General features: G+C 35.6%; 2 protein-coding genes across 10 annotated transcripts; one reads left to right on the top strand and one right to left on the bottom strand.

Annotated features, from left to right (window-relative positions):
• Window positions 1-1,194: 1,194 nt before the first annotated feature.
• Window positions 1,195-19,838, top strand: LOC104088108 (myosin-9-like). 9 transcript variants are annotated; one of them, XM_070178007.1, is made up of 33 exons: window positions 1,195-1,611; window positions 3,036-3,176; window positions 3,749-3,892; window positions 4,019-4,164; window positions 4,250-4,406; window positions 5,181-5,239; window positions 5,352-5,511; window positions 5,609-5,758; window positions 5,835-5,971; window positions 6,055-6,201; window positions 6,288-6,389; window positions 6,466-6,523; window positions 6,609-6,710; window positions 6,852-6,889; window positions 7,031-7,157; window positions 7,265-7,447; window positions 8,347-8,478; window positions 8,558-8,667; window positions 8,795-8,855; window positions 9,535-9,712; window positions 11,260-11,465; window positions 11,551-11,670; window positions 12,393-12,491; window positions 12,716-12,937; window positions 13,101-13,240; window positions 16,704-16,957; window positions 17,239-17,448; window positions 18,068-18,176; window positions 18,372-18,618; window positions 18,696-18,858; window positions 18,935-19,126; window positions 19,233-19,361; window positions 19,478-19,838. In XM_070178007.1, exons 1-27 carry the CDS (start codon window positions 1,609-1,611, stop codon window positions 17,289-17,291), a joined length of 3,429 nt encoding a protein of 1,142 aa, XP_070034108.1. In that variant the 5' UTR covers window positions 1,195-1,608; the 3' UTR covers window positions 17,292-17,448; window positions 18,068-18,176; window positions 18,372-18,618; window positions 18,696-18,858; window positions 18,935-19,126; window positions 19,233-19,361; window positions 19,478-19,838. The 9 variants fall into 9 exon arrangements, with proteins under 9 accessions (XP_070034108.1, XP_070034106.1, XP_070034105.1 ...); XM_070178005.1 differs by having other exon boundaries at window positions 18,372-18,631; window positions 18,716-18,858; XM_070178004.1 differs by having other exon boundaries at window positions 18,372-18,631; window positions 18,991-19,126.
• An 863-nt stretch (window positions 19,839-20,701) lies between these two features.
• On the bottom strand, window positions 20,702-23,503 carry LOC104088107 (uncharacterized). Its single transcript, XM_009592726.4, has 2 exons — window positions 23,072-23,503; window positions 20,702-21,034 (listed from the first exon to the last, which is right to left on the bottom strand). Exon 2 carries the CDS (start codon window positions 21,024-21,026, stop codon window positions 20,844-20,846), a length of 183 nt encoding a protein of 60 aa, XP_009591021.1. The 5' UTR covers window positions 21,027-21,034; window positions 23,072-23,503; the 3' UTR covers window positions 20,702-20,843.
• Window positions 23,504-23,611: the final 108 nt, after the last annotated feature.

Genomic DNA, 23,611 nt, shown 5'->3' with positions numbered 1-23,611 from the left:
CTAACGTGTTGTATTATGTCCTAAATTTAATATGATTACAAGGCTAATGTCTAGAATTTCGATTATGTCCTTTTATTATGAGTTATTATGATTAATATTAAAAGGTTATTTTTGTAATCCAACATTTTATTCATGCTTTTATAATAATATAGATAAATTTGCAAAATTTGAAATACGATTACTAGTCATTATTGATTATGTTATTTAAAATTAACTTTACTTTTAAAAATGCATTATAAAATTAGAATACTCTTTTTAGCTAATGCTTTGACTAGTTGTTCTTCCTCTTTTGGCAACAAAAATTTAATGCTTGCTATTTGCGTAAACAAACAAATAATAGTAATGCTACTGCTCCATTTTATTTAGTCAATAATGTATGGCAAGCATCTCTAGCTTCGATATTATTCTTTATTCCTTGATGACTATACAAAAAGAATTTAGGTTTATTATTTATAAGAATGTTTTTGGTTCATTAGTTTCTTTCTTTCAATCCGCCGGTGGCAAAGAATACGATAATTAGCCTTGCCTTTCACTCCTTTTTAAAGCAATAATGAGTTGTTCATCGTATTTCTTGTCCTAACATTTCTACTCAAAAAGTAGAAGAGATGAAAGAAAACGTAGGCACGTTATTTTTTTTGTTTCTCGCCTGGTGTTCGGTATTCATATTGGGGCCCGATTAAATTCGGATTTGCACCGAAAAATCTTATATCGGGGTAAAACGCTCCCTAACAAAGGAACGTAGGCACATTGTTAATGTCATAGGTTGCCTTCTTTTTCAGGCCAACAAGCCATTCCATTTTTTGGTAGATGCATGTCTATATATATGTCACCTTTCTAATTAACACTACTCATTTAATTACAGTTGACAATCCTTATGTATTCGAGTCACCGCTCTGAGTTTCAGCCTCGAGAGCTGATCAAAATACGAGAGTCTAACTCAAAAAAGTAGCCAATATATTCAAACCAATGTTATTTACAATCAATAAGATACTCAATTGTTTCACATCAACATATCTTACACTTTAATAATGTTTTACAAGTAATAAAGTTTGCAAATTTAGAAATTTGCATAAAAGTTAGGATTACTACTCAATATTATTGGAATAATTATTTAATATATTTTTTTTACTTTTAATAATGCATTATAAAATTACAATATTCCTTATTTGATAGGGAATAGTACTAGGACAGGATATTATATATAGTAGTACTATATACATATGGAAAGTAAGATTTTGAAGCCGTTGGAACGATTGGAATGGACAGCCATGCACACAGAGAAGAGGGGCGAAGAGAGCCACAAGAAGCTCAAGAAAATCGGCGAAGATTTCGAAAACTCCTATTTCGCAGCGTACGCTTTCTCGACACGAAAATTATCGCATTCCATTCATCAACATTCAATCTCTCTGCAACGCCGGCCGATCAATTACCTTTTTATCGACGATACTTTTATGTATCAACGGCGATCAATTTATTACATCTCTGTTACGGCGGTGCATTTAACGGTGTAATTCCGGCGATTTTTGATATCTGGAATTCGTCAGCTAGGTTTCTCAATGTCAGACGAAAAATTGATTAAATGTACATGAGCTTTTTCTTTGGATATAAATGGTGCGTCATTCTTTCGATACTTGAACTGCATTTGTTCCTTTTAGAAAAAAATGTTTTTGTTTCTTTTTCGTGCAATAGTAATGCAATTAGAGAAGGGACACATTAAGATGTAGTAATTGCATTCATTTGAATTCAGCACTGGAGAATTTATTCTTTTCGAATTACTATTTATAATCCAATAGATATATCCATTAATAGTGTATTAATGTTTTTAGAAATAGTATAGTCCAAAGCCTAAGAAAAGACTATATGAGTTCAGATTAAGTGCATAGTCTGTTACTCCATATTGTTAAGGCGTAGTAGTAGTTGTTTGGCAACAAGTTGTCGTATTTTTGTGCGTGAACACTAACTTAAACCGATATTTGAAATACTTGGAAGCCTTATAGTTCTTGAATTGTACTTCCATTTTTTGAGTCGATAGTCTGTTAGTCAGTACTGCAAAGAAATGAGAGAGAGTAAAAAATCAGCGGTGTTCCTGTAGCTGCTTAGGAGAGAGGAGAAAACCAATCTAAGTGGAATAAGCATTCAGAACAATGAAGTGGGTTGAGAACCATGAGGCCGCAGTTTCAAATCCAGCGGGGGCAAAAATACTAGGTGATTTCTTCCGATCTCCAAGCCTTAGTGGATAGAGTTACCTGATATTTGTTGCTGATCGGAGGTAGTAGGTATCCCGTGGAATTAGTCGAGGTGCGCGCTAGCTGGCCCGGACACCACAATTATCAAAAAATAATTTTTAAAAATAATGAAATAATACTCCAGCATTCAGAACTGTTCAAACTCCATGTTAGCCTAGGAAACTAGTGATGGCGTATTGCCATCATGTTAGAATGCTGCAGTAGCATCAAAGTGGTGACTGATCAAAAGAAACAATTATACTACATGAAGAGTAATTTTGACATGTATAATGTAAAACATATGATATATGAACCTAAAAGAATTGATGGAGCATTTTTAACCAGTGAAGTTCTGTTTGATTTGGGGTGGGGGTTTGTTGGGGGGGGGGAAGGGGGGGGGCTATGTTGAGTAGTGGTGAGAAGGTTCTCTGGCTTTTGCTAAGTTGCATCTGCGTAAAGCAGGACATCTAGTGTCACATTGTCCTTATGGATGTATTACTCATCCTATGTTCTTCTTGTGTTTTTTGGACTTTATGTGTTTGTGATGCAAATGAACATTTACCAAAGCTATTGTAAAGTTTGCTGTCCTATTGCTTTATATGTAGGAGCATAAATTGAAACATTCTGGTGCTACAAAGATAGTAATTGAACCGTTTGCATTTTAGCATCAACAAAGGCATTTTACAACACTTAATGATTCTATGTCTGAATATATTTTCTTGGTATATCCATAGATTGTGTGATAACAATTTCCTTAGCCTCTTCTGAATCTTTATATAAAACAATTACTACAGTCCAATAGAATCTTAGTCATTTATGCAGGGCATTCCAGTAAATATTACTGTAGGTTCTCATGTGTGGATCGAGGATCCATCAGTTGCTTGGATTGATGGACAAGTATCGGAGGTTAATGGACAGGAAATTCAGGTTCAGACATCTGATGGGAGGACGGTATATCTCTTTTACATTGAGTAGTATTCATTCATGAAATTACTGTTGCTTTATTTGTTTTTCCATAGAAGTTTAGTGTGTACACTGGACTCAATTGTATGACCAACTCTAACTTAATTGAAAATCTTGTTCTCCTATAGCCTAATTGATTAAATTAACTAAATCGACTTGAAAATAATACAATATTCTGATGATGGAATTAATGTCTTTTAAATACTGCGACAGAGGATCTAATTCACTAGTCTTCTTTGGTTGTTGCCGTAGTTTGCAACTGTAAGGCTTTTGCGGCTTCCATACCCATATGGGCCATATGTATCCATTTCTTCTATCTGTACTTGAACTGTATTTTCATTTTACCCTTCTTTCCATAAATATTGGCACATTAGCTTAATTGTTTTATGATATTTTAGTGGTAAAGGAAAGATCCACTGCAGTTGTTCTAATTTACTGCTATTTAACTCTCTAGTTTTCTGCTAAGGCACATTGACACAATTCCCAATTGACAATGCACATCTCTAACCTGGCAATGACCTGGTTTATATTGTTGCACATTTTCCTTTGATTTCATCTAGGTTGTAGCAAATTTATCAAAAACTTACCCCAAGGATGAAGATGCTCCTGATGGAGGAGTTGATGACATGACTGAACTTTCATATTTGCATGAGCCTGGAGTCTTACATAATTTGGCAACAAGATATCAACTCCATGAAATCTATGTAAGTTTATAGTCCAATGCTCAAAATTTTATTTACTTTATGTTCAATTTGGCTAAAGAAAGGATTGAAACTGCAGCTACAGATGACTTTCTTATAATATTATATCATACTCTGACATTATTGCAGACTTATACTGGAAGTATTCTTATAGCAATTAATCCATTTCAAAAACTGCCTCATTTATATGACGGCCACATGATGGAAAAATATAAAGGAGTACCACTTGGTAAACTAAGTCCTCATGTCTTTGCTATTGCTGATGCTGCTTACAGGTACTCCTGCATACAACTTCAACTCCACATAAATTTTCTCATGAAAAATAATGCTATTGTAACTGAAATCTTGAAAATGAATTAGGGCAATGATCAATGAGGGTAAAAGCAATTCTATATTGGTTAGTGGAGAAAGTGGTGCTGGTAAGACTGAAACTACAAAAATGCTTATGCGCTATCTTGCCTATTTGGGCGGCCATAAAGGCACTCAAAGGCGGACTGTGGAACAGCAAGTACTGGAGGTAAGCTAAATGCTCGGATTACTGTTTTAAACTCTTTTACTTCTTAAAATTACTAGGGCAGGTAGGTAGGAACTTGTACTTTCCTTTGAGGCTTAAATTCTGCATAATTTCAGCTATATAGACAACTTATTGCATGGCACGAGTGCATTGTCTAATCACAAGTAAGAAGAATATATATGAATATGCAACATTATGCTTTCTTTACCAAACACAAAAGAAACATGTCATGTTCTGGCGGTGTTAGTAATGCGAACGTCAGTCATGGAATGAAATTTCCAAATAGAGTGGAATAGATATAGAGGATTTTTACAACTAACCCCAACTAGTTTGGGTTGATTGATTGATTGATTTTTGGAGATGTGAATGCATGGAAAAGAAATGAAATATCTATTCACATAAAAATCTGAGCTTAAGATAGGATTAAGCCTAAGAAAATGATCTAAGTTTCAGAAACTTCACTGTCTATCTTATTATAAACTTCACAGATTCTTTTCCAATATAGTCTTATATATATATATATAAATAAAATGAATTTGATAGTAGTTTCCTTAATTGAAAGTTTGTAGAGGGGTCAATGTCTATGTGAAACTGTCAGTATTTTGAAGGCTTTCACATCCATTTGAATTAAATAATTTCCAAGAGGCTCTTTTTCATGTCTAAACAGTCTAAATCATGAGGACAGGGCTTCAAACTGATAGGTAGTTTCTCTATTTCTCTTAAAGCCTTCTCTATTGGTTATCTCATTCCTTTAACTCTTGGTTGTTATATCTCCAGTCAAATCCAGTACTTGAAGCATTTGGCAATGCCAAAACAGTTAGAAATAACAATTCAAGGTGAGATACTGGCTCTACGCGTGTTTCCAATAAAAAAATTGTCTCATGATTGCTTCAACAATCAGTTGAAACTTTTTGCTTCTGAAAGCTACTTAGACACTGTTGTTTACAGCCGTTTCGGTAAATTTGTGGAGATTCAGTTCGACAAGAATGGAAGAATATCTGGTGCAGCTATTAGAACTTATCTGCTTGAAAGGTCTCGAGTTTGCCAAGTTTCAGACCCTGAACGGAACTATCATTGTTTCTACCTTCTCTGTGCAGCACCGCAGGAGGTAATCTGCAGCAATGCTATTCCTTTTTACATCTTTCATCACCCTGAGTAAATTTGATTGTCACAATACCCTTTTGACATTTTCTTAATCATAACAGGAGATCAAAAGGTATAAGTTGAGGGATCCCAAATCATTTCACTATCTCAATCAATCAAATTGCTATGAACTAGTAGGCGTTAGTGATGCTCATGACTATCTTGAGATAAGGAGGGCAATGGATATCGTTGGAATTAGCGAGAAAGAGCAGGTAATGCCCTAATTGCTTTTGTCTGTCCTGCAACTCTCCTTTCTGATTTTAAGAAGCTACTCTGTTTCTTCTTCAGGAGGCAATTTTTAGAGTTGTGGCTTCTGTTCTTCATCTTGGTAATATAGAATTTGCAAAGGGCAATGAAATTGATTCATCTGTTCTGAAAGATGACAAATCTAGGTTTCATCTTCAAACTACCGCAGAGCTTCTGATGTATGTTCTGCCCTTCATATTTCACTACTCTTCCTTTGCTCTTTCCAGCATGAATTTTTGATTTGATTCAATTTTTCTATCAGGTGTGATGTTACTTTACTGGAGGATGCCCTACTGAGACGTGTAATGGTCACTCCTGAAGAAGTTATAAAGAGAAGTCTTGATCCTGAAGCTGCAGCAGTAAGCAGAGATGGGTTAGCTAAAACAATATATTCTCGCTTATTCGACTGGTATGATTCTACCATCACCGCCAGATCAGTGTGGTTCTTATCTGTTACATTGAACACTAACGGAAAATTATGTCTACTGTTCACAGGTTGGTGGACAAAATTAATAACTCGATCGGGCAAGATCCTAACTCCAAATCTCTAATTGGTGTTCTTGACATTTATGGTTTTGAAAGTTTCAAAAGTAATAGGTAGGCACTGGTGGACAAACAAAACAAGTAGTAAATGTGATGTCATGCATTTGACTTTTCTAACTTTTATTCCCAGTTTTGAACAATTCTGCATTAATTATACAAATGAGAAGCTGCAGCAACATTTTAACCAGGTATGGTAGTTCAAATTTTATAGAAGCAGTTCTGTCCATTTTTGCTAAGCACAACTCAATTACTGTGAAATACATCTTTTTTCAGCACATGTTCAAGATAGAGCAGGAGGAATACTCTAAGGAAGAGATAAATTGGAGCTATATAGAATTTGTGGACAACCAGGATGTCCTAGATCTTATTGAAAAGGTTCCATCGTTTTGGTTTATAGTGAAACCTTTTGGCTTCAAATATACAAATATATCTGTTTGCGCATTATAGTTGTCGTTCGGTATAAACCACTTATGTGAAAATGGCATATCATGAATTGATTTATATTGCTGTTTACAGAAACCTGGAGGTATCATTGCTCTTCTTGATGAAGCCTGGTAAGATATGTAATAGTTCATCTACTATGGGCATTATACTGCTTGTGTGTCCCCGCATTTAGCGTCTAATTTTCTTTATATGAGCTTCTGTGGGAGAGAGGGATCTTCTAATTGACGTTTTCCTTGAATGAATTTTTCCAGTATGTTCCCCAAGTCAACTCACGAAACATTCTCACAAAAGCTTTATCAGATATTCAAGGCCAACAAACGCTTTATCAAACCAAAATTGTCCCGCACTGATTTTACCATTGCTCATTATGCTGGAGAGGTAATATGATATTTGTTTTTTCTTAGAAGTCTGGTCAAATGCTTCTACGGTTGGATATGGGGCATTATTTACTACTTGCTTAAAATGTTTCCTTTTTTTCCCACCAGGTTCAATACCAATCTGATCAATTTTTGGATAAGAACAAAGACTATGTTGTTCCTGAGCATCAGGATTTGTTAAGTGCTTCTAAATGCCCATTTGTAGTGGGCCTTTTCCCTCCTGTTGCTGAGGAGTCAACTAAATCTTCATCCAAATCGTCCAAGTTCTCATCCATTGGTTCTCGTTTCAAGGTAGTTACTAACTTATATACTTCTGATGAATTTTGGTGATCAATACTAATTATCAATAGCAAATTAGATTGATCGGCTATATAAATTTACATATCCTCTCAGTTTCATTCCATTTATGCTTAATAATTTGTAGTTTAATCCAAATCAGCATTTGTAAACTAGGGGTTCTCTAAAATCTGAACACTTATCCCTACATGATGTACTTAATCACAACTAATATGTATTGCATATATGAATTGTTTATACTCATTGTGTTATGCTCTAAGCTAAATCCTCATGAATTTTGAGAGGCTGTAGGTCTTTTGAGGCAACTTTCCCTTGTGTGATTTTAGGCCTACCGTCCACTTTTAGTACATTCAATCATCATAGTATCACAATTGCGACAAGTTCATGTGAAGGCCTATGTTGGACATGACCAGACCATCTCTGTCGACATTCTATTATTTTATCCCTTTGTGTGCCACACTGCCGCTTGCATTCTCCTATTTAAGTATCTACTCATTAAGGAATATCAGGTATCAAATTGCGGTGATATGGTCGTTCTAATCTTGTCTATTCTTGTATTATTTCAAATCCGTCTTAATTCTGCAAATTATGACACTCATCTCATGGATGTGTTATACTTCATAGTTCCAACATTCACTCTCAATAACAGTGCTAATCAATAACCATAATATAAAACTTTCCTTATATTTGGTAGGTGTCACCCTGTCACATATGACTATCATATCCACCCCTCCATTTTGACCATTAAGTTTTAATTCTATCTATTACTTTATCTGTTATGTCCTCTTGGATTTTTGTGATCTAAGAATATTTTTCACCAAAGAACTAACACCTAGTTCCAAGTCCTAACTTTAAATAGGTGATAGAATCTAATGGCCAATTTACTGTTGCAGTTACAACTCCAATCATTGATGGAAACCCTGAATTCTACAGAACCTCATTACATCAGATGTGTGAAGCCTAACAGTCTTTTGAAACCTGCAATATTTGAGAATGTTAACATTATGCAGCAGCTACGTTGTGGTGTAAGTAAATTTCACATTTTCATATGAAGAAATTCCTTTTTAATTCTTGAATTATGTGCTTATATTTTGTTGTTTGAAGGGTGTTCTAGAGGCAATTCGAATTAGTTGTGCTGGCTATCCTACGCATAAGACATTTTCTGAATTTCTGAATCGATTTGGTCTTCTTGCTCCAGAGGTCTTGGAAGAGCAGTAAGTACTGGTCTTGTTCCTGTTCATCAAAAAAAAAAAAAGACAAAAAAGGATATTTGTGGTTTCCCAGTTTGACCTCTTGATTATCAGCTGATATACTATCTTTCTTTAACTTGTTTGTGGGCAGCGTTGATGAAAAAGTTGCATGCGAAAAGATATTAGAAAAGACAGGGCTTGCTTCTTATCAGGTTATTTGATGCTTGTCTTGCTATTTTTTGTGAACTGATTTCTATTTCTTAAATGTCTATTATCAATACTATCAAATTATTTACTTCTATGCGTACACACAAAAGAAATATGTATGTGTGTGTGTGTCATTTCATCCAGTGCCTCTTTGTAGTGTAGAAGTTAACAATATTTCCTTCACCATCATTTTCGAGAATGTAGCCCAATTCATGATAATAATATCATTTTTACCTACCTTGCGACCTGCCTAAATTAACAAGTCTTATTTCAAGCAGCAAGTTTGGATTTTTCTAATAAAAGGTTCTTTTTTTTTTTTTTTGCAAAAAAGGAATCATGCTCTTGCACTTCGAGCATGTCGGTTAAGTTGCTCTCAATTATTAGACTATTGATACTTTGTCTTTTACTTGCAATGATTGCATATCTTTGCTGATAGATAGTTGCATATACTTGCATAGTAGAATTTGCTAATCTGAGGCACTCAGAGCTTTCCTCCTGTTACTCTGCTGCTGATATCTGTAATATAATTGATTTAATGCGTGGAAAAGTTGTCCACAATATTTTCATGTACATGTTCCAAGGATCATTTTAAGCTTGACAATTCTTCTTCTTTCATTTAAATTAACTTCCCAAATTTATGAATCAAGTTATACTTCAGACAGGGTTGCTAATATTGTTTCGCAGATTGGAAAAACAAAGGTTTTTCTGAGATCAGGGCAGATGGCCGAGCTAGATGCACACAGAGCATTAAAGCTAACCACTGCAGTTAAGACAATACAAAAGGAAACTAGATCTCATATTGCGTGGAAATATTATGTTTCTTTGCAGAAGGCTGCAATTTGCTTACAATCCTTGTGTCGAGGTTTGTCTATCATTATCTGTTTGGCTTGTCTCTCTCACATTGTGAACTTTGTTTTGAATGTTAGATGTTTTACCCATTTACTAAGTTTCATTTTGCTACTTACTGGGGCATTTTGGTAGCTTACTTCACTCATGTAATCTGTCGCTACCTCAATTCCTTTACAGTTAGATAAGTGAGCAATTCCAGTAGTGAGTCTTCCTCTTGTACATTGATCAGGTTGCAACGTAAAGCTAACAAGATACATTTTTATTTTAATCTAAGTATATTCTCTTAAAACGAAATTGTCTTAAAGCAATCCATCGAAATCCAGACTTAGCCAAAAAAAAGAGAATAATGGAAGAAATATTCCATACAGGCAAAGCCAACTAGTTGAGATCCATGCAGACTTAGCGAAAAATAGAGTACAATGGAAGAACATATCCATATAGGCGAATCCAGCTAGTTGAGATTAAGGTTTTGTCTTGTTAGTACGCTCACATTAGTCCAATATTTGCTAGTTGTTTTTTTTAATCTTGTCAGGTGATTTGTAGATCAGTAGAAAATGTTGAGAACTTCTAGGATTAGAGAAGCTAGTTTATTGAATAATGGAACAAGATGAGTCTAAGTAGAGCAAAATGGATAATGAGGACTCATATAGCCAACCTTAAATAGCTTAGTACTGAGGCGCTTAGTGTTGTAAATTCTCTGTTTCTCCTTCAAAGTACTTATGGTTCCTTTCTTTGCACACCACCCACCAAATACATGCTGGAATTGTATCCCTTCTAGATTTGTCAGCATTATTTGTTTTATTTTAGAAGTAATAGGGCAAAGGTTTGGAGAAAGTGGAAGTGAGAACTTTCAAGAAAATAATGGGAGTCATATTTTGTAAGATTTACATCCAAGAAAAAATAGACCATCTCTTTTATTTGGAAGGGGCCCGGGGGGTGGGGTGCGGGGGTGTGTGGGTGGATTATTAATATGCCATTACATATATTGATGTATGTGAATTTCTTACTGCAGATATAAAAGGCCAGGATAACAAATCAACTTTTGCTTTCGTATCTGTTATTTAGACAAGTTTAATAAAAAATCAATAGTACTTTCTTTTCTGGATAGATACTTCTTGTTCTCAGAATATTGATTGTTTTTGCCTTTACAGAGTTCCAAACCATTAATTAATTCCCCATAATCTCCTTTCATCACCATGATCTAAGGTCTCTTATGTACAAGCTGCTGCATTCCAAAAAAAAGAACAAGATTAAAAAAACGTATTTGTCAGCTTAAGATGTGATACAAGTGCTCAGTTAGTTCATCTGTGCATATTGTCTGAAGTATATGATAGTAATACCGTCACCCTGACATCCTCCTCGTTTGCTAAAAGTTAGATCACTTATGCATGTTCCGTGTTGTAAATATGAGCATCGTGGATATAATTGCTGTATTTTCACACCTTTCTAGAACTGCATCCACATTAGAACAAGCTTTTCAGCTTGGTCTACTCTTCCAATAGGCTGCCCTATTTTTCCGCATTCTATAAATTTATGTGCTCGCTCTCTCATATTCTTCAGCAAGGTTTGCTTTCAAATTGTATGTCACCATGAAAAGAGAGGCTGCTTCTCTCAGAATCCAGACAAAGTTCCGTGGACACTTGGCCAGAAAATCCTACACAAAACTTAAATGTTCAGTCATTGCTCTTCAGACTGGAATTCGAGTGGCAGCTGCACTAGAGAAGTTCAGATATGAAAAACAAACCAGGGCAGCAATTATTATACAGGTTAGTTTGTTGGGTTTTTTAATTTATTGATTCGGGGTTCATACTAAGTTTGTTCTCTAGTGCTGACAAGATAACATTCTTGCAGGCCCATGAGCGTCGTCACAAAGTCTTTTCATATTATAATAAACTCATATGGGCATCAATTCTAGCACAATGCAGATGGAGGGGAAGAGTTGCAAGGAGGGAGCTTCGGAAACTAAAGATGGTAGGTTCTGGATTACTATACTCTTATATTACCTGTGTTCATAGTTTTCCAATTTCCTAAGCGTAGTAGTGGCCTAATGGTTTGACGATTTGAATGACTGGATGATCTATCTGCTAGCTAGGGCTTGATTACTGAAGTGATACATGGTTCACTTGTTTGTTATTATTTGCATAATAGAAGTACATGAGAGGCTGTTTAAATACTTCTCTGAAGCTTTTAGTGGAAAGTATTGAGTGTCTACGAAGCTTCCTGTCAGTAAACCTTGTAGACCAGTGGTTAAAATGAATGCATATTAAAAACAGATCAAAAGTATTCATATCCTTTTAATATAGGAACTGTACCATTTGAAAGTACATATGTACATGTCACTTACTTTGAGAGTACAATGTCACATGCTAACAAGAGATATTTAAGCTCAAATAGTTATTACTGTAAATTTCCACATCAGGTAAAAACAGATGTATACATCATAAATTATGCCTTTAAGAAGGAATCAGGCGTAAGTCGTTAGTCTTAGTGCATCTCTCAATTAGTTTCATTTTGATTTCATTTTCGGTAACATGATTCCCCTAAATTTCCTGCTGTGTAATTGCCCTTTTCCACGTGAAATACAGAAGAGTGCATCAGAATTGTTGCTTGCAAATTTGATAGGTTAATCTATTGACTATTACAAATATTCCCTAACATCTATGGATAGATAATATACATTTCAATGTCTTCAGGCTTCAAGAGAATCAGGCGCACTGAAAGAGGCAAAGGTTAAGCTTGAAAAACAGGTTGAAGAACTTAAATTGCAGTTGCAGTTGGAGAAACGTCTAAGGGTGATATACTTGTACTAAGCAGATAAAATGTTTCTTTTTTCCCTGCACCGTATGTATAGCACATTGGAGATTTTATTTGTATAGCATTGGTAGATAAGATATTACCTGAAAGTCCAAACAATCTGGGATTCTTGGGCTTGTGGGTTACAATGAGTTTTCCATTTTGAGAAAGTTGAACTATTTGAAGCATTCGACAAATCACAAATAGGAAAATCTCTTTTCAGATGGACTTGGAAGAGGCAAAGGACCAGGAAATAGCAAAATTGCAGAATTCATTGCGGGGCATGCAAAGCAAACTGAATGAAACAAATACATCGCCCATCAAGGAATATGAGGCTGCTCAAAAAGCTATTGAAGGAGACTCTTCAACAGTTGAAAAGAAAACGGTCCCAGTTGAGCATGCAGAAACAGTTGAAGCTTTAACTGCAGAAGTGGAAAATTTAAAGGTATGACAGTCAATTCATAGAGTGATCCACACACCTTTTCCCTTCACATTCCTCCACCCTAAAGGCCTAAAACTGAGGAGAGAAGATAGAGAAAAATAGTTGAAAGCATTCATCTTTTGCCAGTTACATATGGTTGATGTCTCATGCTTATACCTATTGATAGGTGTTATTTAAAAAAGAAAAGCACCGTGCTGATGATTCTGAAAGGAAATGTGCTGAAGCTCAGGAATCAAGTAAGGAGAAGTGCCGGAAGTTAGAAGAGACCGAAAGAAAAGTTCAACAACTCCAGGACTCGCTTAACAGGTAGCATTACTCGAATAATTGGTACCAGATTTAGTCTTTTCATCTTATAAGAACATGGATCACCAAGGTTTGAGTCGGCAAAAATATAAACTGTGATAATGCCTTTTAAAACATACTGGGGCGGGGGAATATCCCTTTTTCTCTTTCTATTTGAACCATTTAGCAACTGAAACCAAACTTGAGAGTTATATTTCTGAATGAAGTTATTGGTTGCTCTTTCTACCCATTTCATGTGAGGGAGGACTGGACTTCAGGAATTAACTGCAGGAATTAATCAGGACTCTTTTACCAAATTCTGACATCACGTTTAATTTGTCACCTGATTAATAGGTATATTGATCAAAATGTGCTTGAAAGGGCTCTTAAGTTAGTGGTCCCTCTGAAGCAATGTGATATGTGCCCTTCAAACTATGCGTTTGTTAAAGATGAAGACAAACATATAACATTAAATAAAATACCTTATTGTAATTGCAGATCTTCTACAAAGAAATATATATTTGACAAAAAGAAAAGGATAAATTGGTATCAAAGTGTATACAAAGGAATCCAAAGGTTGGGGTTCCAATTTAGAAAAATCTAGGGAATCTCCTAAGTTCGAAACTGTACAAAATATTCGGAAAATAGATTTTTTTGTTTCTCGAAAATCTGCTTTATATAAAAGTTCTAGTTACCAGTTTGACTCTGAAAACAGCATGCTATTTGAGTTCAATGTTTGACTTTGATTCTAAAAGACATGATGCTATCTGATAGATTTTTGTAACCAGTCAGACGCTTCAGATTGCTTAATTTTCCTTTGCATTGGAACTTCTCATCATGGCAAAATGCTCAGCCAAGACAAATAATTGGCATATATTCCTATTAGCTTATAATATACAGATAAGAAATCATAAACAAATTAGTCTTAATATCATATTTTCTAGATATCTTTTACAAGGAGTGCTGCTTGGGATGCTATACTCACGGCGCATAACCTGAGGAAGAGGGATACATCACTATATCCGATGTTGTATGTGCAAGAAGAATTGAGAAGACACCAATCATTTGCTCCATCACTCCAACTATGCCACAGAACCTCGGAGTGTGGTGTACTCTTTGTTCAAGTATCTCTTGGGTACTCCCTAGAACTAATGCAGAAAATAGCATCTTCGAGGATGAGAGAGGGGAGAGAGAGGAGGAAATACGAAGGTTAGCAACCTTGTACATCTTTTGGTAAATATGAGGATAAGGGAAACGGGGATGCTTGAAGGAGTCGAATAGCACAAAGAAGATCAAGTGCTTATTGTATCTATACTTTTGGTGTAAAGAAAGCATTCCATTATGTATAGACAATGGAATGGCATTTTGGAAAACCTTCTAAAGTCTTGTAACTTCGGCCTTGGGGCATATTAATAAAATGATTTATTTGATTCATCAAACATAAGAAAGAAAAAAGAATTACGAAAACCACCTCAGCTTGGACGATTATCTTTTGACGAACTGAATTGGTCATATAGAACTGGTAGAATCATTGTGCACTACTAGATGGAAATGATACGTTAAACATGATAAACTTCCTGATTTGTAAGGTCAGGCTGGGGTTAACTAAAGGGCGCGTACAATGACAATTATGTGGAGAAATTTTCTAGAATTTGTCAAGTTCTCCTGGTAGGTCTGCTGGAAATTCTATGAAGTGGCAGTTACAGGTGATATCTTGGAAATGCTTGAAATGGATGTTTGTTCACATGAAGAGTTATTTTTCCTGCTACTGTTGCATTAAATTCATAAGCTTTAGTGTATGTGGTGAAAACTGCTAAGTCATATTTGAAGCATCATGTATCTAGCAAAGTATGCCTTATAGATGATTCATTTGCTATCACTCATATCTATGGTGTTGTGAGTCAGGTTGGCACTGAAAGGTGCCGACGTAATAAATGTGTCAAGCGGTGCAATGTGTCTTTTAGTTATTATCCACACATGTTTTTTTTTAAACATTATCTTCATATGTAGGAATAGGTGTTTTTGGAAGAAGAATTGACCAATTTTCTGTATTCTTCATTCCTCATAGATTTTCAACTGTGGTATAATAATTGCTTTCTATATATGAATATTTCTTTTTGGTCCTTTTTATTAGAGTCTCTGCTGGAAATCCTCTATAACCTTCTATACTTAAATTGGGATCTCCTTCGATTTACTCCTTTTATTATCACTGGAAATTTGAATCATTGGATGTGATCATAGCATCACATTTGATCCCATCAGAACTCCAAAACTAAGCATTGAGTGAGAGTAGAATATGGTGGGCGACCCCTTGAGAAGTCTCTGCGTTGCATCTTCCTTCTGTAAATAAAACAAAAGTTTGCATCTTCAGTACTTTTGTGTTAATCATATAACTTTGAAGATTTTAGATCATTGTGAAGTCCGGCATCCATATGTTGATTATTGATTATTCTGGCAACATATAATTTTGAAAACTGTTATTGGCAACAATCTTAATAAGGCAGATGTATGCTGATTCTTTACGGTGAAACTGAATCTAGAGTTCTACATGTACTCAATAATGTTAAAATTTATTAGTTTTTTGAGTTACATGAAGCCTTCAAGCAATTCATTGGCACAAAGGCATCCATGGAACTGCATGTTAGAATTACCTTTGATGTTATTTATCTTTATCTTAGAATTTATTGGATCAGACTACCTCAGATCATTGACAGCTTCAAGCTGGTCTTTTCTGTTGTCTTGCAACCTCCCAGCAAAAGACAAGCATAAAAAGAACTCTTTGTACCCTCACTTTTATCCACTTTCTTAGTCATAAAGAGGAAGACTTCACTTCCGGTCTTGCTTCAGAGCAGAATGGATTAGTTAGTAACATGTAACTATATTTTTGGCATGTTAAATCTCCCCTTTTTTGCATCCTTTTTTTTATATGTTGTGTTTTTGTTTGGTTGGTGATGTTTAAAAAGCTTTCTCTTCTATTGTCAATTAGAAATTGCTCTCCTACTGAGGAAAGGACAGAACTGTTTAGCTTGTGAAAGACACTTCCTTTTTAAGCTCTATGTAAAATACTTTGCCAGCATAGTGGTATCTGTTAGCTCCTTTTCGTATGAAGTTTCCAATTTTTCCCAAGTGATATCCTTTTCTTGTTTTTTCTTGAACTATTCTGGAGACCATACATGAATGTTTTTTATGGAGAAGGCACTTTTGACTCTTTGGTGAAATGAGATATAATCACCTAAGTCTTTTACTTAGTGACTTCTAAGATGCATCTGGAAAAGAAACTGGAATGAAAACAGGGTAAGGTATATTGTAGTAAACAAACGGGACTAAGGATAAGTGAAGATAGGTAGTGTCATTAAGTTTCTACATCCCTGGGAAGACTTTAAGATTTTTACCATAAGTTGAAGGAGTTAAATCTTATAGCTTCCTTTTAACATTAGAATCTCTTGTGTCATATGACTAATACTAGCTATGATCTAGTGTGCCTCAGGATGATTTACAGCATATCAGACCAATTCTCAGAGCTGAAAAAGATATTACGTCCCTCCTCCAGCCAGAGTTCAGCTTCAGGACTCATTTCTAGAGGTTACCCAGATGATGCTACATCTGCTTCAGCTGATGCTGCGTCTGCTGACTCTGACTTCACATTTCAAGCTCCTGGTTCAACTCCACCACATTTATCTTCCCCTGATCCTCATGATTTCCAGCTTATAGTTCAGGATCTTGCAGCAGCTGAAATCTCAGGTCAGTCTAGTGTCCCTTAGGGTGGCTTGAGCACTTTTACTAGTCCTAAAGTACGGCACCATTCACTTGTTCTCCACGAGCAAAATCAGGATGCTAAATTCCTCTTATTCTCATTGCAGGGAATGAAATTCTTTCCATTTAGTAGAAGTCTCCCGTTTATCCTTTAGACAGTGATAGTTTAGTTACAGCTGCATAATTCTTTTTGTTTTTTGTTAAACTGAACCTGCTACAAGAAACTATATTATATATCCCTTTTTCTCTTGGTTGGTTGTGTTGTGCAGGTTCTGGAAACTGGGAAAATGACCGAGAGGGGGTATTCGATGACTTTTTCTGATGGAAATTGCTCTTCAATTTGTTGTGTCTCCCTATACACACTACAGAGATGCTAGCACTTTACTAGATGAATAGCCTACTTGAGCTTATACTAGGCATCTCAACCAGATCTTTGACAACTACTTTGTACAGTAGAATCCCAGACAGTTAATGTTCAGGTACAGTTTCTCAAGCAAAGGTTTCGTTCCGGTATTAAGATTTTTCTATAAACTTCTTTTGTATGTCCTGAATATATGTCTGAATGAGTAGGTAACTGAAGTAAAATAGTCAATTGAATGTAGACTTGCAAGAGCTGTCGATCCTCTTTTAAGACATTTATAGTGCTTTCCATGAGTTAGAGCCACTCCATCTGTATGCAAAGCTCTTGAATACCCTTTCTGTGCATTACTCCAACTTTTCATTTGCTCCTCCTGATTTTTTCTGAAATCTTCACTGAATAAAGACTCTGCACCCCTCCCCATCAGTACAGTGGCGGGCACTGCATATAGCAGCATCGTCTCATTATCTTGTCTCAGGTTTTCATCCTTGTCACTTAAAACATTCTCTAAGATATCAATGTTGTGCTTCAGCCAACTCCTATTTGTAGGCTATCTTGTCTATGTTCATATCATTTTCTTCCTATTCTGTGTTTTTATCCCTTTCCCTAACTAGGTCTTCTGAAGGTCTCCAATAAAAAAATGCCAATGGACCACGATCATGTCTGTTATTGATATCCATCTTGGAATAGTTGAATATTGCGGGATTTACTTCATTAAAGTACTTGTCCTTTTTCAATAGGCTTGACGAAAAGCTGACCAACTTACATTTGGAAAACAAAAATCCAAGTCAGCTGGCTCTGTCAATGGCTCAAAATATGAGATGCTGTTGCTCCAGATCAACGATTCAGGTAATCCTGAGCAAAATGCTCCTCTTGGACAATAGAGTCTTTATCTTTCATACTGTTTACGCATTTATGTGATATTGACTGAGGACCTGAAGCAGAAACTGGAACATAGTTAGTCAAGGGCTTGCAGATTAGTTGTCCTTCAGGTATTTTGCTTACCTCTTCTATCGGTTGACTAAGAGCTGGAATTTGTAATAGGATCTGGCATAGCACATCATTGAATTCAAGCGTGAACTCAGAGGTTGAGTGAAGACCACAAAAATAACTTAATGAGAAAAAACAAGTGTCAAGAGTCAAGACTTGCTCATCCAATGTATTGCACTGCACGTTTACTTCTTTAAGGAAAGAGCTGTTGCTGCTTGCATTATCTACAAGTGCCTTAAGCAGTGGCGTCCATTTGAAGTTGAGTGGACCAGTATCTTTGACAGTGTGATACAACGGATAGGCAAGCTATTGGGGTACGAATTAATGTTGTTAGAATGTTGTTATGTGCAAAGCTTTGATTCAATTAAATAAATGCAGGTTCTTTTTCCACGTAAAAGGTAGTTATTCTGAATTAAAACCTATTGGCTAGCCGAGACATCCACTCTGTTCGTGCTGCTGCAACACACATTAGAAGTTGGTATTCTGCTGGGTAATACCCCACAAGCAGTGACATTGGCTACTCTTCCGTAGAATGACACAGGTAAAATTTGATTATTTTGTACATTGGTTGTTACCATTTAGCAGTTAACTCCACTTGACGATAAACATTTTCCTAGAGCTGTCATAGAACCCCCTCAAGGAGTTAATCTTTCTCTCATTAATGATGATTCAGCTGGTGTAGTGGATACCCTGAGCCATTTTGAAGACAAATATCCTCCTTTGCTGTTTAAATAGCAGCTGAACAGCATAAGTGGAGAAGATTTATGGACTAATCTGCGATAATTCTGCTTTTTGGATTCTGCATCAAGGTTCAGAATGTAACATTTTTCAGTGTAATTATACAAATATAAAAAGAGGACATAATATGTGATGTTTACCTGATGCCCTTCTGATTTATTTCTATAACTGATTTAGGCTACAAGATTATCCAGACCAGGAATACTTAATGAGACAGCAGTACACTCGCCAATGCTGCTACTCAGGAAAATTTTGGTGCTCACTGCTGACGTGTCAGCGTTGCTGTCTTTCTAAAAATCCAATCATGTAAAAGCCTGCATCCTTAAATTTGCTCTTTCTTCCACACTCTCCTTTCTTTTCTTTACTTTTCTCTTCTCTGGCTTCATAAGAATTCCCTGTTTGTGCACCAAATTCTTTTTCAGGTTTATAGCTGACTGGTGGCGAACTGCGGAAAGAGCAGGTGTGCCAATAAACATGTGTAAAACTTGGAAAGCCTGTAGATTAAGAGAGAGACACCAAACACAATTTTGCTACAGAATTATGCAGTAGTAATAGTTACACTCTGAGCACAATATTGCAGCAGAATCAAAAGTTCAATGAACAATCAATCGACTAGATCTGTATCCAAAACTATATAAGTCATCTGTTTATGTTTAGAGGATTCTTCATAACCTAATTATTTTTACCTAGCTGTCAACCTACTATATCCCTCATCTTTTATGACCAAGGATTAAATATATTTTTTAATGCATCATATTACATAGGGGAACTTTTCTAGTGAAACGAGTTCGTCCCTTTTAAGTCTGAAACATAGTAGTAATTCATTACAAAAAGAGGTAGGGTATCAAAAAACAACAAATCATCTTCACTTTCTTCAAGTTCTCTTTTTGCTAATCTATGCTTTTACGATAGCCTTCCACGACTAGTCATGAGGCACTTGCAATCAGTTAATTCATGTAAGTATTTAATTATCTTTTATATTTAATAGCATGGTTATAAATTATAATCAAGGAAAAGAGAAATGTTTATGCCAAAAATAAAAAAGGAAAAGGGAAATGTTTGGCAATGAAAATGGAAATGGTGTTTCTGTAACCGTACCGTGGAAATGCCTTATTATAGCATGTAAAAGATCACTGGTTAAGTTCGGAAATGAAATAGTATCTCACTTTGTGAATTGGGGGACAATTTTCTTGCCTGTCACACCTATGATTTAAAGACAGTAGCTGAGCTTTTATTTGTCATTTTCAGTTTCCGTATCAATACCATGTCCCGCTTCGTTCATTTCCAGTTTTTAGTTGGAACTCAAGGCAGAGGCGGAGCCAGGATTTAAATATAATGGGTTCGGGATTCTATTACTTCTAAGTTACTGGGTTCTAAATTAATAATTTATACATATTTAATAAATTTTTAAAGATAAATACAGAGTTTGAACCAAAGCTACTGGGTTCGGCCAAGTCCCTGTACGAAGCTCTGGCTCCGCCCCCGACTCAAAGACTCAAAAACATCATAGTTCAAGGCCTATGAAAGGTTCTTTCAGCTAATTTTCTGTAATGTGAGGGCAAAGGTTATTGCAGTAAACAAAATTAATCGTTGGTCCACAGCCACACTTTTATAATTATGCTTCTTTCAACATGATCATGAACGAATTCAGAGAATTACAATACGTAGATTGAACTAAATAAACCAACCGTATTGTTGTGCTACAAGTTTCTTTATCTAAATTCACGTCTGGTTGCTACAAACGAAAGCCAAATGTGAAAAGAGTCTGGTACAAGTTTGGCATTTGTATCACTTCATCTTTTCTTCCTTGAACAAAACATGACGATTCACACGAGGATCAAACTTTCTAAATTCAAGTTTTGTTTGACTCGTTTGAAGCTTTTTGGTCTTCTTCTTTACATAGAAAAACCCAGTTCCAGCAGCTGAAACGAGCCTCACGAATAGAGCTCCAGCCTTCTTCTTATCACCCATTAGCTTATCTGGTAGAGACAACCAAAACAGATGAAAATTTGGTCTTCCAAAGATGTGTAGAACTAAATAGTTGACAAACCAACAATAATCAAAAGACAAGTTTAAATATAAAAGAAAATTTCAGATAGTGGTACATAATTGTTAGGTTAGTAGGTTGGCAATGGTTTAAAGGAGCTAATCAAGTGTTGATGGCCAGATAAATTTTAGTGTTTGGTAGATTATTGATTTTCATTCCAAAACCTGTGAGCCTACATCCGAACTTGCACAAAAACATGTTTGAAAAATTCTCCTATACCATACCCAAACAACAAAGCATAACCAGCATTATAGCAAAACTGTTTGCTGGTCCAAAATGAGTTTTTCTTCATTTGCTTTTGGTTTGTCTGATTCTAGTTTTCACTTAAATGTCATGGTTCATCAACGCTAAATATCGGGAGCGAGATCTCCTTAATGCATATATAGGCATATGAGCACTAGGCGCACAAACTCAGCAGGTCAAGTTGGAATGGAAAAAGTTCGAGCTAGATTCAAGTTCAACAAGGATTGCATGTATAGCTTGATCTGGCCTTCATCCAAGCTTACTTTTCAAGTGTGATGACAGAGAAAGAAAAGACAGAATACTTGATACGAAGAAAAGGAAGATGGAAACTTATATCCTTTTACCATCATATTGACTAACAAAAACAGAAAATTAGAAGTTCACATGATAAAGACAATCTCTTTATAGTTCACTCAAGACACAACGGTTATAGTATTCAACTCGGATGTCTTTCCTTTTTTCAAATTTTTTTTCTTTTTGAAAGAGAACAAGGCTTATGTCAACTTAGCTATGTAAACATCTTCAACAGGAAATTCGGAAATACCTGATGCCCTCAACCCAACCACCCCTTTCCGTCCAACCAACTAATATATCATTAATAATGAGCCAACAATTTCAAAAAGCAAAAAAGTAGTAGTGCAATTGTATGACCTAAACACCATTCAATACTTTTTTTCCCTTTTGACAAGTCCATTCACTTCTCCACATACGAATATTATATGAATGCCCTCAGGAAAACCCCCTGGGAAGGTTTCTTCTTCTCATTTCATCATAATCAGGCTGAGATGGGTCCTATATCCTATTAGTAAATATGTATTCTTTTTGTATCCTTTCACAGTTTCACTGCTATAAGAAAGAACTTTAACAGCAACAACAATTGTTACACAGATCAAACAGGAAGTAAAGGAAAGATTAGGACATAAGAAATGCGCTAGTGTTCATAGAGGTAATTTTTTTATCCAGAAGTTTTGTAATTAGTTTGTTAACTAGAGGCTTGGAATTACTCAACACCCTTCCTAGTAGGTGGTTGTAAATTTCGAGTGCTCTTTTAGGTGTATCAATTTGGGATGGTTTATGGTAATATATTCACAGTTATTACCAAAAAACAAAAAAAGCAACAACAAAAATCACAACAGCATGCTTCTCCACAATCACCCACCTACAAGTTCTAGTCTTGCTTAGGGAAATTTCTCAGGTCAAGAATTTCACTATAGAAGGGTCCTAATCAGCATATAGCCTCTTCTCTTACAAATAAGATATAAGGACAGCTCGTGTTATAGTAATAGTGAGACTGCATAAATAGTTCATACTATTTGTTTCTTTGACGCTTGATATACTTAGATATCATTTTCCTTTGGGCAAGATAAAAATACAAAAGCCTTCAGATATTCTTCAGAGGGCATTATTCTCTCCTAGAAGCTAACCACTCTCCCCAATTCAAGGTTTTGTTTAGTCCAAATAATATGTTGTATATAATAAATATATAAATTTCACACACACAAATGTAGGATGTTCCCATATCATTTAGGTATGATATTTCTACATCGGAAAAACCAGTCAACAAAAATGTTTACTGAGAAGTGCAATTTGCAGTGATGATTCCCAGATTATTGTATCCTCTCGCTTATATACTAAACATACTTAACGGCCAGTAAGTGTCATCAGAACTTACTCATAAATCACAAAGAGGTAATAAGAAAAAGGAGAAATAGAGATAGAAACTAACCTAGACGATGGGTCTGTCGCAAATATGCCGTACGCCGCCTGTTTCCGTACCGTTCACCGCTTGCTGCCGCCCACCGTCAGTCGCAGGGATGGAGTGCAAAGAGAGAGAGAGAGGGAAGGGAATGAAAAAATAAGGGTTCTAGCCAAATAAATTTTAAAAAAATTAGGAAAAAGTCCCACTATGTTTTAACCGAAAACAATTCCCAACTATGGTTCTTGAGGATTAGATCATCCATATAATATACAAAATGAAATTCTAGATACTTAACATTTTTCTCTTTGAATCATTCCGAAATAGAAGAGGGTAAGATCCCGAATCAAAGTTATTCATTTCATTCGCCCCTACTATTACTATTCAAGACAAAAAGACGAATAAGGTATGGGGCTAGAACCCATAGGCAACAGACTGAGGTATGAAATGGAGGACTAGTTTCACTTGCTTCGGGCTCAAGTTCAGTGTATCATGTATTTTAGTTTTTTTTTATTTAAATTTTTAAGATAAAATAAGTACCGACTAATCCTTAAGTAAATAATTATTTGT

Source organism: Nicotiana tomentosiformis, chromosome 6 (assembly GCF_000390325.3).
Source record: "Nicotiana tomentosiformis chromosome 6, ASM39032v3, whole genome shotgun sequence".
NCBI classification, from domain to species: domain Eukaryota; kingdom Viridiplantae; phylum Streptophyta; class Magnoliopsida; order Solanales; family Solanaceae; genus Nicotiana; species Nicotiana tomentosiformis.
The sequence above is the reverse complement of the archived record's forward strand: the minus strand, read 5'-3'. Positions and strand labels throughout refer to the sequence as shown.